The 19,351-nt window shown below is 43.5% G+C and overlaps 1 protein-coding gene and 1 long non-coding RNA gene across 5 annotated transcripts in view; one reads left to right on the top strand and one right to left on the bottom strand.

Moving 5' to 3' along the window:
• Positions 1-19,351, bottom strand: part of DLG5 (discs large MAGUK scaffold protein 5) — a 215,643-nt gene that overhangs the window by 130,038 nt on the left and 66,254 nt on the right. For all 3 annotated transcript variants that reach the window (XM_056531348.1, XM_056531346.1, XM_056531347.1), the window contains exon 5: positions 5,314-5,497. In XM_056531348.1, coding sequence (XP_056387323.1) covers positions 5,314-5,497 — 184 coding nt within the window. The remainder of the gene's footprint in view (positions 1-5,313; positions 5,498-19,351) is intronic.
• LOC130282744 (uncharacterized) overlaps positions 1-19,351 on the top strand; it is a 147,127-nt gene that overhangs the window by 70,377 nt on the left and 57,399 nt on the right. The gene's annotated exons all lie outside the window — the stretch shown is intronic.

The following is a 19,351-nucleotide window of genomic DNA, read 5'->3' on the forward strand; positions in this document are numbered from 1 at the left end:
CAAAGGAAGAGTGGTCCAACATTCCGGCTGAGAGGTGTAAGAAGCTTATTGATGCTTATTGGAAGTGACTGATTTCAGTTATTTTTTCCAAAGGGTGTGCAACCAAATATTAAGTTAAGGGTGCCAATAATTTTGTCCAGCCCATTTTTGGAGTTTGGTGTGACATTATGTCCAATTTGCTTTTTTTCCTTTCTTTTTTTGTTTATTTCCAATACACACAAAGGGAATAAACTTGTGCATACCAAAACGTGTGTTACTGCAATCCTTTTCTGTGAGAAATACTTCATTTTCATGAAAAATTTCAGGGGTGCCAACAATTACGACCATGTTTGAGGGCCTCTGAAGCCTGCGTTGTTCTGCACCTTGACATGCCACGACTCTGGGCCATGCCCTCTATAAGGTGTTTTTGAAGACATTCAGAATCAACAGAGTACAAATCATCATCCCTACCACAGCCTACTAAATGCTGATCTAATTTTGCTTATTTACTTCTTTACTTGCAGTCAGGCAGTGTGTTCCAAGCTTCCAGAAAGTGCTTGTGTGAAACATTCAACTCTCAATCATAAGTATTGTGCTCAGAATAGTATAAAACATATTGCCAGATCACGTGAAAAAATTTGCCTCCTAAGATCCTGACTATTGCACATACATTGGTCACGTAATGCAATCATAAAATATCATACAGGTTTTAAAAATTGAATTTACAGAATAATTATACACAATACATTCAGAATATTCTATAGGAAATATTGTATTTGTATTTATCTAGTGATCACAGTGAAAGCTAACATTGTGCACACACATCATTATGTATTTATTCAATACTAAGTCAATGTCAAATGAACTAATATAATAAGCTCTTCCTATGACTAACAAATAATATGGTTGTTGGCCAAATGTTAATTTGTCTGACAGCTGTCTCTTCTGACATAGAAATGTACTCCCACATAGGTCAGGCATAGATGTTTGTTCCCAAAGGGAGAGAGGAATAAGTCACTGCTACAAGTTATCCCCCTGGGGAACAAAGTCATGTTCAATCTTCAAATCAAAACATGCCCACGGCAGACACTGGAAGACAGTAGGGCCGACCACCATACAGATCAGATTATGTGTGCAGGCCCGGCCTCATAGGTAATATTAACATTATAGTCCATGTGCTTTTAAAAAGGTGGCCAATCCATCTTAAATAACTTTAAGCCAAAGCAGTTAACTCTCCCGATCTCCCCAAACATGGACATGGCTGAACATTAATGTGTTGTATGAGGAGGGAAGGGGTGGGCGTTGTTGCCTAGGTAACCTAGGTAGGTTAGTTGATAGGACCAGCACCATTTGAGAAACCTTGGCGTGGTGTGTGGGCTCAAGTGTGTCCTTCATATAAGGATATACTGGCTAATGTCTCAATTTTACATCAGTTTTGAGGGTTAGCTAATGTCATTGTTTACATTAACCACAGTTGTGAAACCACATTGTGATCCATAGGTACAGGTCCTCCACTCCAACGTAGGTGCACAATTGCACTTGGAGTTGAGCACCTTGTATCACCTTAGATCACATCAATGTAAGTGTTTGTCCTAGGTAACAGTTGTCCGAATCCACCAAAGGGTATGGTCACATGTGCATATTTTTGCTGCAGATTTTGCTGCCAACTGACTTCAATGGGTAGCAATATCTGCAACAACAAATCTGCAGCAGAAAATACGCATTTGGGATGCACCAAAAAGGTGACTAGGTTCATCAGACTTTAGTCTGAAGTGTATGGGCCCTATTACACAGGGTGATGAAAGCCTGTTCTGCCATCAATTACCCTGTGTAATAGGGCCCATACACTTTAGACTAAATTCAGCCAACAAACAAATGCTGTTTGTTCTGAGTAGTGATGGTATTGGCACTCAAAAGTCTTCTAGGAAGAACGGTATATAAAATGTATAGAATATATAAAAATTTTAAAATATGGAGAAGATCACTGTAGAACAGATTTGTAGAACCAAAACTGATTTTATTGGTTGATATTAGGGATGCACCGATATATCGGCGGCCGAAACATATCGGCCGGAAATAGCTATTTTGGGGAAATGCCGAAACAACAAAAAATTTGCCGATAATGACCCACCTCCCCCCAAGACCATCCCAACTCACCATCTCCCGCTGGCCGATCCGCTACAGGGCCTCTGCAAGCTCCGCTTCCCATATACCATTTACCAAATAGAAAAAACCTGCTATTGGCTATTTCAAAATGCAATAGCCAATCGCAGGTTGGCTTTTGGACCCGCCCTCTGCCTGCTGAAGGAGTAAGTTCTCCTTCAGGTCCGCTCCTCTACAGATAGTGGGCGGGTCCAATAGCCAACCTGCGATTGGCTATTTCAGGTTTGCTATTGTTTTCAATCAGGGCCGGCGCAACCCATAGACAGAATAGGCCGCTGCCTCCGCACCCTGGTTGCTTGGTGACCAGCAAGGTCCATACCGCCCGCCAGCCTCTGGTTCCTTAGTAAAAGCCCCAAGGCCTACAGGGCTGTAGTTGGTGCGTCCTGGGACCGACCGCCATGCAGCCATGTATCCCTGGAAGTTGGAGCATAGCAGGTACCGGCATGGTGAAGGAGGGGTAGGGTTAGTGGCCTCACATGGGCCTCACATGGGTATTTTCAGGGCATGCTGGGTATAGTAGTCCATCAGCTATTGATTGTCAGCCTGTGTCTGACTCTATTGTAATTTAATTTATTAAAGGGACAGGTACACTTGGGCTTTTATAAGGGGCTATTGTGGTGTATCCCAAACAGAGTACCTCCAGTTGTTGCAAAACTACAACTCCCAGCATGCCCTGACATGCTGGGAGTTGTAGTTTGTAACAAACCTTCAGAGTGCCTCTAGTTGTTGCAAGTGTCACCCCAGTAGTAAGGAGATTACATGAGGAGGAGGAGGTTTGTTACAGTGTGTCACCCCAGTATTAAGGAGATTATATGAGGAGGAGGTTTGTTACAGTGTGTCACCCCAGTAGTAAGGATATTATATGAGGAGGAGGTTTGTTACAGTGTGTCACCCCAGTAGTAGGTTAAGGCGTGTCAAGGGGCGGCAAAATGAGCTTTTGTCTAGGGCGGCAAAAATCCTTGCACCAGCCCTGGCTGCATTTTACCAGAAGACGGGGAGAAGCCATTTTCGGTTTCGGCCGGACATTTTTTTTTTTTTTTCGGTTTAGTTTCGGTTCTGAAATTTCCATTTCGGTGCACCTCTAGTTGATATTAGGGATCGACCGATATTTTTTTTAGGGCCGATACCGATAATCTGGGGAGGTTAGGGCCGATAGCCGATAACTTATACCGATATTCCAGTATAAGTTATCGGCTATTTAACCCCCTGCGACACCGCTGTAGATCATTGATTTAAAGCGGGCGCTTTAAATCAATGATCTGCAGTGGCTTTTGCGGGGCCATAGGCCGCCGCCGCCACCCGCTTCTCTCCCCCTACTTGTCAGGGTAGTCCGGGCCATCCATGCTTCCTTCCTGTAGAGTCTTGCGGCATTCCAGGTGAAGAGTGAACCGATCCGGGCTGTCCGTCTTCTCCGGCGGTCATCTTCTCCACTCCGGGCAGGCTCCGGCCTAGTACGCTGCATCACGGCGTAGTGGCGTCTATGCAGTGTACTAGGCCGGAGCCTGCCCGGAGTGGAGAAGATGACCACCGGAGAAGAAGGACAGCCCGGACCGGTTCACTCTTCGCCCGGAACGCCGCCGGACACTACAGGAAAGATGGATGGCCCGGACCACCCCCATTACGGGTAAGTTACATTTTTTTATTGACTCAGAGGGTGGGGGAGGGTCCCGACCGGTATAGCGGTATGGGCAAAAATCCATACCGGTATACCGCCCAGCATCACGGTGGGGGGGGGGCAACTCGGTGTGGTGGGTCGGGTCGGGGGGTGGCGGTCGCGGTGCGGTGGGGGCGGTGCGGGGGGGCGATGCATTATCGGCTTATCGGCAAGGTAATTGCCGATACCGATAATGCCAAAAATCGTGATTATCGGCCGATAATATCGGCCATACCGATAATCGGTCGATCCCTAGTTGATATCTCAATAAAGCTTTACCACAGGGGCCCTTATGTATAAAAATACAATAAACACAAAATGTATATATAATAAAAGAAATAAATCAGCTGTGCCAACGACATGGGGCACTACAAGAATCAAGCCCCGCCACGACCACAGCTCTTCCATTTCACAGTAAGGACAACTAGGGTGCATAGTGTATAACAACTAGACCCAACAAGCTCATTGCTCGAGATAATGCTATATGCAAGACTAACTGGAACACTATTGGATTTATTACTTCTCCCTTTTTTCATAAGAATGGACAATTTTTTATGTGCCAAGGACATTATATATTTTTCTCCCAGTATATGTATTTTATCATGTTTTATCCACAAGGGCCCTGTTGTAAAGTCTTATTGAAATATAAACCAATAAAATCCAGTATTTAATTCTACAAAGATCTTTAACATAGTATTTAAAAATGTATAGAATAGATTATAGAATATATAAAGATGTAAAAATATTTGTATCACATGTCCTAGAAGACTTTTGATCCCCAATACCATCACTACTTTATGTTTGCCTAGATCCCCTGGGGTATAGATGAACCACTTAGCCAGCTCAGTCTCCATTGGGAGAGCCTTCTTCCACAAATACTATATTGCTGTTCATTGTGACCCATCATAAAATCCTCGGCCATCAGCTGTACATCTCCTAGCATAATAGGAATTGTGCAGCAGTTTGTGTGACCCTCTGTAACATGCGTCAATCTTTGAGATCGGTGCTTGTTTCCAGTGACCATCGGGCCATCTAATAGCTCCTTAACTCTATCCAGTGAGATTAAACTCCACCCAACCGTCCTGAATAATTTATCTGACATGTTATGAAATTGTTTTTTGGAAAAAGTCTGTTAACATTGAACGCAGTATCAATATTTTGTGTATTATAAATCAACCTGCTAAAGCAAGGCAGAATGTGTTACTGTTTTATAAATAAGGGATATTTTTAGAAGGATTATATCTGCAAAAAAAAAAAAAAAAAAAAAAAAAAAAGAGGATTATATATCTCCCGTAAAGTCAGTCAGGTCAATTTACCATTTTGTAATCTTAAGGATTCTCTAAGCAATCTAGCAATTCAGCTAGTAAATAACAGTGTAAATATGTCATTACTGAGTAAGGGACCAATCTGTTCCTACATAAGGCACTTCTGTTTAATAATAACTTCAGATATACATGAAATGAGCCTACACAGTGATTCATGTGTTTTTACTCCAAATGAATACAAGTAAAGGTTACCAGTTGCTGTTGTCTGCGCAGTTCAGAGATCTCCTTCTGATCTGCTTCATGCATTCTCTTCAGATCCTGGCAGGACTGCTGCAGATGGGTAAACTCACGCTGTAGTTGGGCATGCTTCCTGCGCAGACTCTCACTATCCTCTTGTAGTTGTGTTTGGTCAGTTAAAACTCGACTGTGCAGAGTACTGAGAGGAAAAACAAATGTTGGAAAAGGCAAATTCATACTGGGATGTCAGATACATTGTTACTAGAGCTTTAGGATAAATACTTTGAAAACAATGTTTATCATCATTTTGTGCCTGAACAGCAAACACAATTTCTTACAAAAAATAAATAAAAGAACTGCCTCTTCAGTAGCCGATTAAACGGTGGTGTCTCGCCACTGCTGCAAAAAGAGATGAAGCTGGACGCTGTCAGAGAACAGGGCAGAGAGCCAAAACCCAGTAAGCCAGGGACAGTTTTCTAGTCACCATGGCCACCAGTTGAACAGATTTATTTTTTTTTTTTTACTAGCCTTGTTTTAAAGGGGAGATTTATCATTGCATTTAGAGCTTTTTGCTTACACCATGTGTAAAAAAATGTCGCACATCCGCCTAAGCACTTTTTTTTGGAACTTTGGGGGTACGCAGAAAGTACAAACAGCCTTAGGCTGGGTTCACACCACGTTTTGTTAAATACGGTTCCCGTATACGGCTGGGAGGAGGGGGGGGGGGGCTTAATCGCGCAGCCCGCACCCAGCCGTCGACCACGTTTTTGCCTGCGTTAGGGAAACCGCATACGGCCGAAAACTAAGCCGACCGGAGGCTGCGGTTCACTCCGGTCGGCTCATAGACATACATTAAATACGGTTCCCGTATAAGGCTGGGAGGAGGGGGCGGGGCTTAATCGCGGCGCCCGCACCCAGCCGTATTCGGGAACCGTATTTAATGTATGTCTATGAGCTGACCGGAGTGAACCGCAGCCTCCAGTCGGCTTCGTTTTCGGCCATATGCGGTTTCCCTACCGCAGGCAAAAACGTGGTCGACCCAGCCTTACCTAAGCAAGATTAAGTTTTAACTTTGCATGAATGAAGTGTGAATGTCACACACAGGCATAAAAAAAATTTGCAAACCCCCTTCAAAAAAGCCAGACCTGGCTTACAAAACATCCTTTGGAGAGCACTTTAAGTCACAGAGGGAGAGGATGAATCATACAAAATGGTGTTCTGAAGTAATTTATTGTTTTTTGCTTATGTGCGCCAAATTTTCAACCCCACTTGATAGTATGATAAAAAAAAAAAAAAAAAATCACTTCAAGACTCACTTTCCAAAGACAACAATGATAAATGTCCCATAGATTAAAGAATAAACACCTTAAGGTAGCACAGGAGAGACAGGATTTTGAACTCTTTTTTTCAGTGGGCACGATGTTAAAATCTGTCTACCTTTGTTTGGAATCTGTACAATAGAATACGTATATGAAATGACTTCCAGTAAAGCTTGCTCAGAATACTGAAAAGCGTATTTGAATAGTTAGAGTGATAGAGGCAAAAGGGAATCTTGAGGAAAAGCTAGCTCCCACCACTGAACCTGTCTGTATAAATGTCTCAAAACCGATATAAACAAATAAAAATGACAACTGAATAGAATCAAGAATCACATTTTCACTGGTGATTTTTGTTTTTATACGGTTTATCAAATAAGTGAGTCCACCCCTCAAATTTAAAAAAATGACAATGCTACAATGTAAAGTAGTGAGTGCACAGCCTGTAGAACAGTGGTTTAACCCCTTAAGGACACAGGGCTGGGATACGTCCTGGGTTTTTGATCGTCAAGGACCCAGGGGAGTAATCCATTCGCTCCGTGGGAAATTCCGGTCCCGGCCGGGCGGGGACCGCACCGGGGATGACTGCTGAGATCTATCAGCAGGCATCCCATGCAAATGCCCAGGGGGGTCCTGGGACAGCCCCATTGACCCTTACCCAGCAGGATTGGAGGTGGCACGGGTGCCGCCTCACGATCACGTGATTGATCAATCGGAACTACCAATCAAGTCACTGGTCCTGCTGGGCGGAGATCGGGGCGGAGTCCCGGTGGCAGCAGCGGCGATGGTGCCGGCGGTGCAGGCGGTAGGATACAGCAGGAGGCGAGGGCCTGTTCACCTCCTGCTGTTTAGCTACAACTCTCAGCATGCACAGCCAGGGTATGCTGGGAGTTGTAGTTTTGAAAAAGCTGGAGTTCCAACTACAAATCCCAGCATGCCCTTTGGTAGTCTGTGCATGCTGGGGGTTGTAGTTATGCAACAGCTGGAGGCATATTTTTTGCGTGTGCATCCAGCTGTTGCCTAACTACAACTCCCAGCATGCACAGACTACCAAAGGTATATGGAGGCAGACTTCAGACAGAGGTGCCAGCTTTCAATGGCGCAGGTCACAGAAGAAGCATGGATAGGTAAAAGCAAGGGTAGTTTATTCTCCCAGCATGCAACGCGTTTCACTGCAACAGCAGCTTCATCAGGCTAGACAAGAATCACATGAATGGCAAATTTATCCAGAGGGTGAGAGGACACGTCAGAGTGAAAGGGGGGGGGGGGGGGGGGGGGGGAGGGAAATAAGGGGAGGGGGGCGAGGGAAAACAGGAGAGGGAAAAGTAAGGGGAATAGGGACTTAGACGTGTCTCCTCACCCACGGGCAAATTCTAACCTTACAAAAATACATACACAATATAGAAAAGTTTTACATGTAAAAATATGGACACAATTATTAACTAAAAATAAAGATAATAATAATAATGATAATAATATAATAATAATAATAATAAATGGGAATGAGAAGATAGAGAACGGTCTGTTATGTTGTAACGAGCATTCTCTATGGTCTCATTCAGACCATGTGGTACCAAAGTGGACAGAGTAAAAATCCAATAAGATTCACGGTTAATTAAATATTGAAAACGGTTAGGTTTTGAAGATCGAACAGATTCAAGTATGATTAACCGTAAAGATGTTGGGTCATTTTTGTGAACAAGGGTAAAATGACGTGACACACTATGCAGTGTGAATTGGTTCTTAATGTTGGATATGTGTTTGGACATACGACAACGCACAGTTTGAATCGTGCGTCCAACATATTGTAAATTGCAACTGCAGGATAACAAATATATTGAACATTGGGTATTGCAATTTAAACATTGCTGAATTTTAAAAGATTTTTTGGTATAAAAAGAGGAAAATTTATCCACAAATGGATCCATCATGTTGCAACACAAGCAACATCATTTTACCCTTGTTCACAAAAATGACCCAACATCTTTACGGTTAATCATACTTGAATCTGTTCGATCTTCAAAACCTAAGCGTTTTCTATATTTAATTAATATTGAATCTTATTGGATTTTTACTCTGTCCAATTTGGTACCGCATGGTCTGAATGAGACCATAGAGAATGCTCGTTAAACATACGACCGTTCTCTATCTTCTCATTCCCATTTATTATTATTATCATTATTATTATTTTATTTTAGTTAATAATTGTGTCATATTTTTACATTTAAAACTTTTATATTGTGTATGTATTTTTGTAAGGTTAGAATTTGCCCGTCGGTGACGAGAACGTCTAAGTCCTATTCCCTTACTTTTCCCTTCCCGTTTTTTCCCTGCCCCTCCTTCTCCCCCCCCCCCCCCCTTTCACTCTGACGTGTCCTCTCACCCTCTGGATAAATTTGCCATTCATGTGATTCTTGTGATGCCTGATGAAGCTGCTGTTGCAGTGAAACGCGTTGCATGCTGGGAGAATAAACTACCCTTGCTTTTACCTATCCATGCTTCTTCTGTGACCTGCGCCATTGAAAGCTGGCACCTCTGTCTGAAGTCTGCCTCCATATACCTCCTGCTCAGCCGGCTGCGGACATTACATGCGCTCACCATTGTTGTGTATGTGGGTACACAACACTTCCAGGTGAGCCTCCTCTTTCAGCACATAAGTTGCCTGACAAGTTACACTTTTAATACACCATGGAGCGCTTTGTTTTTTGTCGTTTTTAGCTACACAGACTACCAAAGGGCATGCTGGGATTTGTAGCAGTGTGCCTCCAGCTGTTGCAAGACTACAACTCTCAGCATGCCCTTCGACTGTCAATGCATGCTGATTGTTGAAGTTTTGCAACAGCTGGAGACACACTGGTTGTGAAACAAAGTTTGTGTCCTAACTCAGTGTTTCGCAGTGTGCCTCCAGCTGTGCAGGGGTGTGGAAATTTTATAAAAAACTACTTGTCCACGGGACTAAAATGGAGCAAAATCTACTTGTCCCTCATGACGATCCACTTGTCCGGCCAATTTTCGCTTTTACGCACTAATTTTTTCCTCCTCGCCCTATAATAGCCATAACTACCTACTATAATGATACCTTTTAATTTTTCAATAACATATTCTCTGAACCAAAAAATATATATATATTTGGGGAAGTGAAATTGAAATAGTAAAAGATAATTTTGCAGATTTTGTGGTTTTTCTTTTCTGCGCCATTTACCTTGTGGTTGAGGTAACATGTTAGTTTTATACTTTAGGCCGCCTGATTACAGCGATACCAGATTTGTATCGTTTACATCATGTTTTACTAATTCTGAACGTTTTCTAATTTTTTTTAATTGCCATTTTTAACCCCTGTAGCTTTATTTTTTTTCCGCATACCAGGCTGTATGAGGGCTCATGTTTTGCGCCATAATCTGTTTTTTGTATCGGTACCATTTTGGCATTGATCTGACTTTTTAATCGCTTTTTAACTTTTTTTTATGGGATATTATAAAAATTGCAAATCTGTGGTTTGGTATTTTTTTACATTTACCGTACGGGATACATAATGTTATATTTTAATAGGTTGTACAATTACGCACGAAGCGATACCAAATATGTTTATTTTTATTATGTTTTTATATAGGAAAAGGGGGTGATTTGAACTTTCAACATGGAAGGGGTTAATGCAGCGGTCTTCAAACTGTGGCCATCCAGATGTTGCAAAACTACAACTCCCAGCATGCCCGGACAGCCAACGGCTGTCCTGGCATGCTGGGAATTGTAGTTTTGTAACATCTGTAGGGGCACAGTTTGAAGACCACTAGGTTAATGTGTCTTTCAAACTTTTATTAAAACTTTTAAATTTTTTTTTACACTTTATTAGACTTATGAGGAATCATTAGATTCCTCAGACAGATGAATAGATTCTATTGAACTCTATTAATCTGTGTGCTCTGTGATCCATTGATAGAGCCTGGTCCAGCCAGGCTCTATCAATCACAGAGCTGGGACAGGAGGAAGCAGAGGTAAGCCCTCCGGCTACCTCTATAGTGGATCGCCCCCCTGCGATCGCGCTGCGGGGCGGGCGATCCACCCCACTAGCCCACCAGGGAGCATTCACATCTCCCTTTAGACGCCACTGTCAGCTTTGACAGCGGCGATCTAAAGGGTTAATAGCCAGCCGCGGCGATCGCCGCATGCTGGCTATTAGCAGCGGCCCCCGGCTACTGAGAACAGCCGGGGGCTGCAGAGTATGGAGCGGGCACGAGTCCGGAGCCCGCTCCATACATACTGCAGAGCGCCGCATGCATCTCCCCGTGCAGACGGGCCTCCTCCCCTCAGCTCTCCGAAGCTACAGCTGGGGGAGTGAAGGCAGAGGACGCAGGTCTGCACGGGGAGCAAGAAGCCACGCCCCTCATCTCCCCCCCCGCACGTCTGCAGAGCAGGGGAGAGAAGACATACACAGCTTCTCATCTCCCCTGCTCTGCTTCCGTGGATACAGTTTTTCATTGTTGGAGGCGGCAGAGTATGGAGCGGGCAGGAGTCGGCAGCCCGCTCCATACAGACTGCAGATCGCCACCGCACTTGTCAGGTCCGGCCCGGCTAAGGGCCGGACAAATTCACCTGCCCGGCGCCCCAAAACTGCTAGTCCCGGGCGTCGGGCGATAGGAATTCCACATCCCTGCTGTGTCAAAAATACAACTCCCAGCATGCACTGAGACTGCACATGCTGGGAGTTCTAGTTTTGCAATAGCTGGAGGCAAACTGGTTGCAAAACACTGAGTTAAGTAACAAGCTCTCAGTGTTGCGCAACCAATATGCCTCCAGATGTGGTATAACTACAACTCCCAGCATGTATGGTCTGTTAGTGCATGCTGGGAGTTAGTTTTGCAACAGCTGGAGGTTCCCCCCCCCCCCCCCCCCATGTGAATGTACAGGGTATATTCACACGGGCGAGTTTAAAGTGAGTCTTCTGCTGCAAGTTTGAGATGCAGCAAATTTTCCGCTGCAGTTCAAACTCTCAGCTCAAACTGACTGTAAACCCGCCTGTGTGAATATACTGTAAAAACACTACACAAAATAAAAAGTAAAACATTACATATACCCCTACACAGACCCCCGCCCAATAAAAAAAAAAAAAAGACACACTTTCCAAAATGGTGCCTACCAGCTGTTGAAAAACAACATCTCCCAGTATTGCCGGACAGCCCCTGACTGAGGGCACGCTGGGAGTTTTGCAACAGCTTAAGGCACCCTGTTTGGGAAACACTGTCGTAGGGTATTTTGGTGGCGGATGATAATCCCCAAAATAGGCCTAAAATGCGCATGGCACTCTCTCGCTTTGGAGCCCTGTCATATTTGAAGGAAATTGTTTAGGGCCACATGGGGGGGTATTTCCGTACTCGGGGTAATTTTTTACACTAACATGCTGGTGTTGCCCCATACTTTTTATTTTCACAAGCGGTAAAAGGAAAAAAGACCCCCAAAATTTGTAATGCAATTTCTCCAGGGTATATTCACACGGGCGGGTTTACAGCGAGTTTTCTGCTTCAAGTTTGAGATGCAGCAAATTTTCCGCTGCAGCTCAAACTCCCAGCGAGAAACTCGCTGTAAACCCGCCTGTGTGAATGTACCCTAAAAACACTACACAAAATAAAAAGTAAAACACTACATATACATATACCCTTACACAGCCCCCCCCCCCCTTATAAAAAAATAAATAAAAAAACTCTTTCCAAAACGGTGCCTACCAGCTGTTGAAAAACAACAACTTCCAGTATTGCCAGACAGCCACTGACTGTGAGGGCATGCTGGGAGTTTTGCAACAGCTCAAGACACCCTGTTTGGGAAACACTGTAGTAGGGTATTTTGGTGGTGGTGGATGATAATCCCCAAAATAGGCCTCAAATGCGTATGGCGCTCTCTCGCTTTCGAGCCCTGTCGTATTTGAAGGAAATAGTTTAGGGCCACATATGGGATATTTCCGTACTCGGAAGAAATTGTGTTACAAATTTTGGGGATCTTTTTCTCCTTTTACCCCTTATGAAAAGGTAAAGTTGGAGTCTACACCAGCATGTTAGTGTAAATTTTTTTTATTTTTTACACTAACATGCTGGTTATTTACCGCTTATTTTCACAAGCGGTAAAAGGAAAAAAGACCCCCAAAATTTGTAACGCAATTTCTCCTGAGTACAGAAACCCCCCATATGTGGGTGTAAAGTGAACTGCGGACGTACAACAAGGCTCAGGAGTGAGAGCGCACTATGTACATTTGAGGCCTAAATTGGTGATTTGCATAGGGGTGTTTGATTTCACAGCGGTTGTGACAAACGCAAAACAATAAATACCCACATGTGACCCCATTTTGGAAACTACACCCCTCTAAACAAGGAGTATAGCCTTAACACCCCCACAGGTGTTTGACTAATTGAAAATGAGAAAAAAATGTAAAAAAAATTCACTAAAATGCTGGTGTTACCCTAAATTTTTCATTTTCACAAGGGAGAATAGGAAAAAAGTCCCCCAAAATTTGTAACCCTATTTCTTCTGAGTAAGAACATACCCCCATATGTGGATGTAAAGTGCTCTGTGGGCGAACTACAATGCTCAGAAGAGAAGGCGTGCCATTGAGATTTTGAAGAGAGAATGTGTCCGAAATTGAAGGCCCTGTGGGTTTCTCAAGCCCTCACAGTGCTTGAACAGTGCCCCCCCCCACGTGACCCCATTTTGGAAACTACACCCCTCACAGAATTTAATAAGGGGTACAGTGAGCCTTTACACCCCACAGGTGTCTGACAGATTTATGGAACAATTAAAGTTTTTATTTGCACAGCCCACTGTTCCAAAGATCTGTCAAACCCAAGTGGGGTGTAGTTTCCAAAATGGGGTCACATGTGGGGGGGGGGGGATTCTGGCACCACGGGGGGCTTTTTAAAACGCACGTGGCCCCCGACTTGTATTCCAATCAAATTCCCTCTCAAAAAATTCAATGGCGCTCCTTCTCTTCTGAGCATTTGTAGTTCGCCCGCAGAGCAACTTTACATCCATATATGGGGTATTTCCATACTCAGAAAAAATGGGGTTACAAATTTTGGAAGTCTTTTTACCTATCAACCCTAGTGAAAATGAAAAATTTGGGGGAAACACCAGCATTTTAGTGAAAAAAATTTATAAAATTTTTCATTTTCACATCCAACTTAAGCGGAAATTTGTCAAACACCTGTGGGATATTAAGGCTCACTGTACCCCTTCTTACGTTCCCTTGAGGGGTGTAGTTTCCAAAATAGTATACCACATGGGTTTTTGTTTGCTGTTCTGGCACCATAGGGGCTTCCTAAAATGCAACATGCCCCGCCTCCCCCCCCCCAACAAAAAAAAAAAAAAAACAACAATTTCAGCTAAATTTTCTTTCCAAAAGCAAAATGTGGCTCCTTCTCTTCTGAGCATTGTACTGTGCCAGCGGAGAACTTGACGTCTACACATGGGGTATTTCCAAACTCAGAAGAGATGGGGTTTCAAATCCTGGGGGGGGGGGGGGGGATTTTTCTTCTGTTGCCACTTTTAAAAATTTTACACTTGGGGGAAAAGTAGCATTTTAGTGAAAAAAATAATAATAATAATTTACACATCCAACGAAAAGTTGTCAAACTCCTGTGGGGTGTTAAGGCTTACTTGTTACCCCCTTGTTACGTTCCTTGAGGGGTGTAGATTCCAAAATAGTATGTGTTTTGTTTTTTTTGTTCTGGCACCATAGGGGCTTCTTAAATGTGACATGCCCCCACCCAAAAACCATTTCAGAAAAACTCACTTTCCAAAAATCCCACTGTCTCTCCTTCCCTTCAGAGCCCTCTAGTGCACCCACAGAGCACTTGACAAGAACATGCCAGTATAAAAAATTTTGATTTTGAATTTTCTCCTTCAATTTGCTGCCATTCCTGTGAAACGCCTAAAGGGTTAAACTTTTTGAATGTCATTTTGAATATTTTGAGGGGTGCAGCTATTATAATGGGGTCATTTTACGGGGTATTTCTAATAAGAAGGCCCTTCAAATCCACTTCAAAACTGAACTGGTCCCTGAAAAATTTTGATTTTGAAAATTGTGAAAAAAATTTTAAATTGCTGCTGAACTTTGAAGCCCTCTGATGTCTTCTAAAAGTAAAAAAACATGTCAACTTTATGATGCCAACATAAAGTAAACATATTATATGTGAATCAATCTATAATTTGGAATATCCATTTTCCTTTTATAAGCAGAGAGCTTCTAAAAGTAAAAAAAAAAAAAAAAATGCAAAATTTTCTATTTTTTCATAAAATTTGGGAATTTTTCACCAAGAAATGATGCAATGAATCGATGAAGTTTTACCACTTACAAAGTAGAATCAGAAAGAAAGGTAAAAGCATCCCAGAGCTATTAATGCTTAAAGTGGAAGTGGTCAGATGTGCAAACAATGGCCCGGGTCCTTAAGATGAAAATGATCTGGAGGTCCTTAAAAGGGTTAAAGGTACTGCAGCCAAAATTAACTTATCCCCTTTCCACAGGATCTCCGGAACGGGACCCAGCTATGAGTGAGGAGCGCGGTGCGGTAAACGGACGCGCTCCATTGATTTTTATGGGATCTCCAAAGAGACCCGAATGCAGCACTCTGGCATCATCAGTGCTCCCACTGAAATTAATGGAGTGCATGCCATCTAGCGCTAGAAGACATGCGCTTCTCAATGAGCGAGACAAGGTCCCGTTCCAGAGATCGCAAGGGTTCCCCCCCCCCCATGTGAATCTATAGGGTACATTCACACAGGCAGGTTTACAGTAAGTATCCTGCTTCAAGTTTGAGCTGCGGCAAGTTTTTTGCGCAAACTCCTAGCAGGAAACTCACCGTAACCTGCCAATGCAAATGTACCCCTAAAAACAGTACATATATATATATATATACTCTCTCTCTCTCTCTCCCCCTCTCCCCCCCCCCTCTCCCCCCCCCCCCTCTCCCCCTCTCCCCCCCCCCCTCCCTCTCCCCCCCTCCCCCTCCTCCCCCCCTCCCCCTCTCCCCCCCCTCCCACCCCCCTCTCCCCCCCTCCCCCCCCTCTCCCCCCTCCCCCCCCTCCCCCCCCCTCTCCCCCCTCCCCCCTCTCCCCCCCCCCTCCCCCCCCTCTCCCCCCCCCCCTCCCCCTCTCTCTCCCCCCCTCCCCCCCCTCTCCCCCCCTCTCCCCCCCTCTCCCCCCCTCTCCCCCCTCTCCCCCCTCTCCCCCCCTCTCCCCCCCTCTCCCCCCTCTCCCCCCTCTCTCCCCCCCCCTCCCCTCCCCCCGCCCCCCACCCCAATAAAAATGAAAAATGTATTATACGACAGTGTTTCCAAAACTGGGCCTCCAGCTGTTGCAAACAACAACTCCCAGCATTTCCAGACAGCCACTGACTGTCCAGGCAAGCTGGGAGTTTAGCAATAGCTGAAGGCACCAGAATCACTGGCGTAGAATACCCCTATGTCCACCCCCCAAGCAATCCCTAATTTAGTCCCTAAAATGCGCAATGGCGCTCTCTTCACTTCAGAGCCCTGTCGTATTTCAAGGAAACAGTTTAGGGCCCTATATGGGGTATTTCCGTACTCGGGAGAAATTGCACTACAAATTTTGGGGGGCTTTTTCTCCTTTACCCCTTATGAAAAGGAAAAGTTGGGGTCTGCACCAGCCTGTTAGTGTAAAAAAAATTTAAATTTTTACACTAACATGCTGGTGTTGCCTCCATACTTTTTATTTTCACAAGCGGTAAAAGCAAAAAAAAAAGACCCCCCAAATTTGTAACGCAATTTCTCCTAAGTACAGAAATACCCCATATTGTGGGCGTAAAATGCTCTGCGGGCGCACAACAAGGATCAGGAGTGAGAGCGCACCATGTACATTTGAGGCCTAAATTGGTGATTTTCACAGGGGTGGCTGATTTTACAGCGGGTTCTGACGCAAACAAAATACCCACGTGACCCCCATTTTGGAAACTACACCCCTCAATGGAATGTAACAAGGGCTATAGTGAGCCTTATACACCACACAGGTGTTTGAAGAATTTTTCATTAAAGTTGGATGGGCAAAATGAAAAAAAATAAAAAAATTTTTTTCACAAAAATGCTGGTGTTACCCGTAAATTTTAAATTCTCACAACGGAAAATAGGAAAAAAGCCCCCAAAATTTGTAACACCCATTTCTTCTGAGTAAGAACATACCCCATATGTGGAAAGTAAAGTGCTCTGCGGGTGTACTACAATTCTCAGAAGAGAGGGAGCGCCATTGGGATTTTGGAGAGAGAAGGTGTCCGAAATTGAAGGCCATGTGTGTTTACAAAGCCCCCATAGTGCCAGAACAATGGACCCCCCCCCCCACATGTGACCCCATTTTGGAAACTACACCCCTCAAAGAATGTAATAAGGGGTGCAGTGAGCATTTACGCTCCACAGGTGTCTGACAGATTTTGGAACAGTGGTCTGTGAAAATGAAAAGTGTAATTTTTCATTTGCACAACCCACTGTTACAAAGATCTGTCAAATGCCAGTGGGGTGTAAATACTCACTGCAACACTTATTAAATTCTGTGAGGGGTAAAGTTTCCAAAATGGGTTCACATGTGGGGGGGGGGGGGGTTCCACTGTTCTGGCACCACGGGGGGGCTTTGTAAATGCACATGGCCCCTGACTTCCATTCCAAACAAAATCACTCTCCAAAAGCAAAATGGCGCTCCTTCTCTTCTGAGCATTGTAGTTCGCCAGCAGAGCACTTTACGTCCACACATGGGGTATTTCCATGCTCAGGGAGAAAATGACCCCCAAAATTTGTAACCCAATTTCTTCTATTACCCCTTGTAAAAATGTTAAATTTGGGGGAAAAGTAGCATTTTAGTGAAGAAAAAAATAATTCATTTACACATCCAACTTTAACGAAAAGTCGTCAAACACCTGTGGGGTGTTAAGGCTCACTGTACCCCTTGTTACGTTCCTTGAGGGGTGTAGATTCCAAAATAATATGCCATGTGAGGGTTTTTTATTTCCTGTCCTGGCACCATAGGAGCATCCTAAATGGGACATGCCCCCCAAAAACCATTTCAGCAAAATTTACTTTCCAAAAGCCAAAAGGGGACTCCTTCTCTTCAGAGCATTGTAGTGCGCCCGCAGTGCACTTGATGTCCACACATGGGGTATTTCCATACTCAGAAGAGATCGGGTTACAAATTTTGGGCTGAATTTTCTCCTATTACCCTTTGTAAAAATGTAAAATTTGGGGGAAAGGCAGCATTTTCGTGAAAAAACACAAAAAATCATCTACACATCCAACTTTAACGAAAAGTCGTCAAACACCTGTGGTGTGCTAAGGCTCACTGTACCCCTTGTTACGTGCCTTGAGGGTGTAGTTTCCAAAATAGTATGCCATGTGTTTTTTTTTTGCTGTCCTGGCACCATAGGGGCTTCCTAAATGTGACATGCCCCCCAAAAACCATTTCAGAAAAACTCTCTAAAATTCCATTGTCGCTCCTTCCTTTCTGAGCCCTCTACTGCGCGCGCTGAACACTTGACATACACATATGAGGTATTTCCTTACTCGAGAGAAATTGGGTTACAAATTATAGGAAGATTTCTCTACTTTTACCCCTTGTAAAAATAAAAAAACTGGGTTTACAAGAACATGTGAGTGTAAAAATGAATGTAAAAATTTTGCATTTTCTCCTTCACTTTGAGGCTATTCCTGTGAAACACCTAAAGGGTTAACACACTTACGGAATGTCATTTTGAATACTTTGAGGGGTGCGGTTTTTATCATGGGGTCATTTGTGGGGTATTTCTAATATGAAGGCCCTTCAAATCCACTTCAAAACTTAACTGGTCCCTGAAAAATTCCGATTTTCAAAATTTGGTGAAAATTGGAAAATTGCTGCAATACTTTGAGATCCTCTGATGTCTTCAAAAAGTAAAAACATGTCAACTTTATGATGCAATCATAAAGTAGACATGTTGTATATGTGAATCAATATAACATTTATTTGTAATGTCCTTTTTCCTGATAAGCAGAGAACTTCAAAGTTAAAAAAATGCAAAATGTTAAATTTTTCACCAAGAAATGATGCAAGTATCGATGAAATTTTACTACTAACAAAGTAGAATGTGTCACGAAAAAAACCTGTCTCTGAATCAGACTGAAAGGTTAAAGCATCCCAGAGTCATTAATGCTTAAAATGACAATGGTCAGATGTGCAAAAAACGCTCTGGTCCTTAAGGTGAAAATGGGCCTGGTCCTTAAGGGGTTAATGTTGTGTACCACAAAAATAACTAACACAGCCCAAAAAGGGGTTATAGAGGATTAGAAAAACAGAGCTAATTACAGCTGCTTTCAATTCACTTCAATAATACCGAGCTGTAATATCACATACAACCCCAGGACAAGTGTGGTGTTGTTTTTTAACTGAGGCAAATCCCCATAGCAAACCTCTTCTACTCTGTGCAGTTCCCGAGACAAGCAGAGATGTCAGCAGAGAGCACTGTTGCCAGACAGAAAACAACAACTCAACTTCAGTAGCTGATAAGTACTGAAAGGATTAAGATTTTTTTAATAGAAGTAATTTACAAATCTGTTTAACTTTCTGGAGCCAGTTGATCTAAAAAAATAAAATACAAAATAAAAAGTTTTTTCCTGGAATACCCCTTTAAGGACATGGATTGCTGGAACAGTGTCCGATGCTCTGATTCAATAAAGATAAACTTATATGGTTAGAATAATTTCAAGAGTGTGTGGTGACACCCA

This window comes from Hyla sarda, chromosome 7 (assembly GCF_029499605.1).
Source record: "Hyla sarda isolate aHylSar1 chromosome 7, aHylSar1.hap1, whole genome shotgun sequence".
Lineage (NCBI taxonomy): Eukaryota > Metazoa > Chordata > Amphibia > Anura > Hylidae > Hyla > Hyla sarda.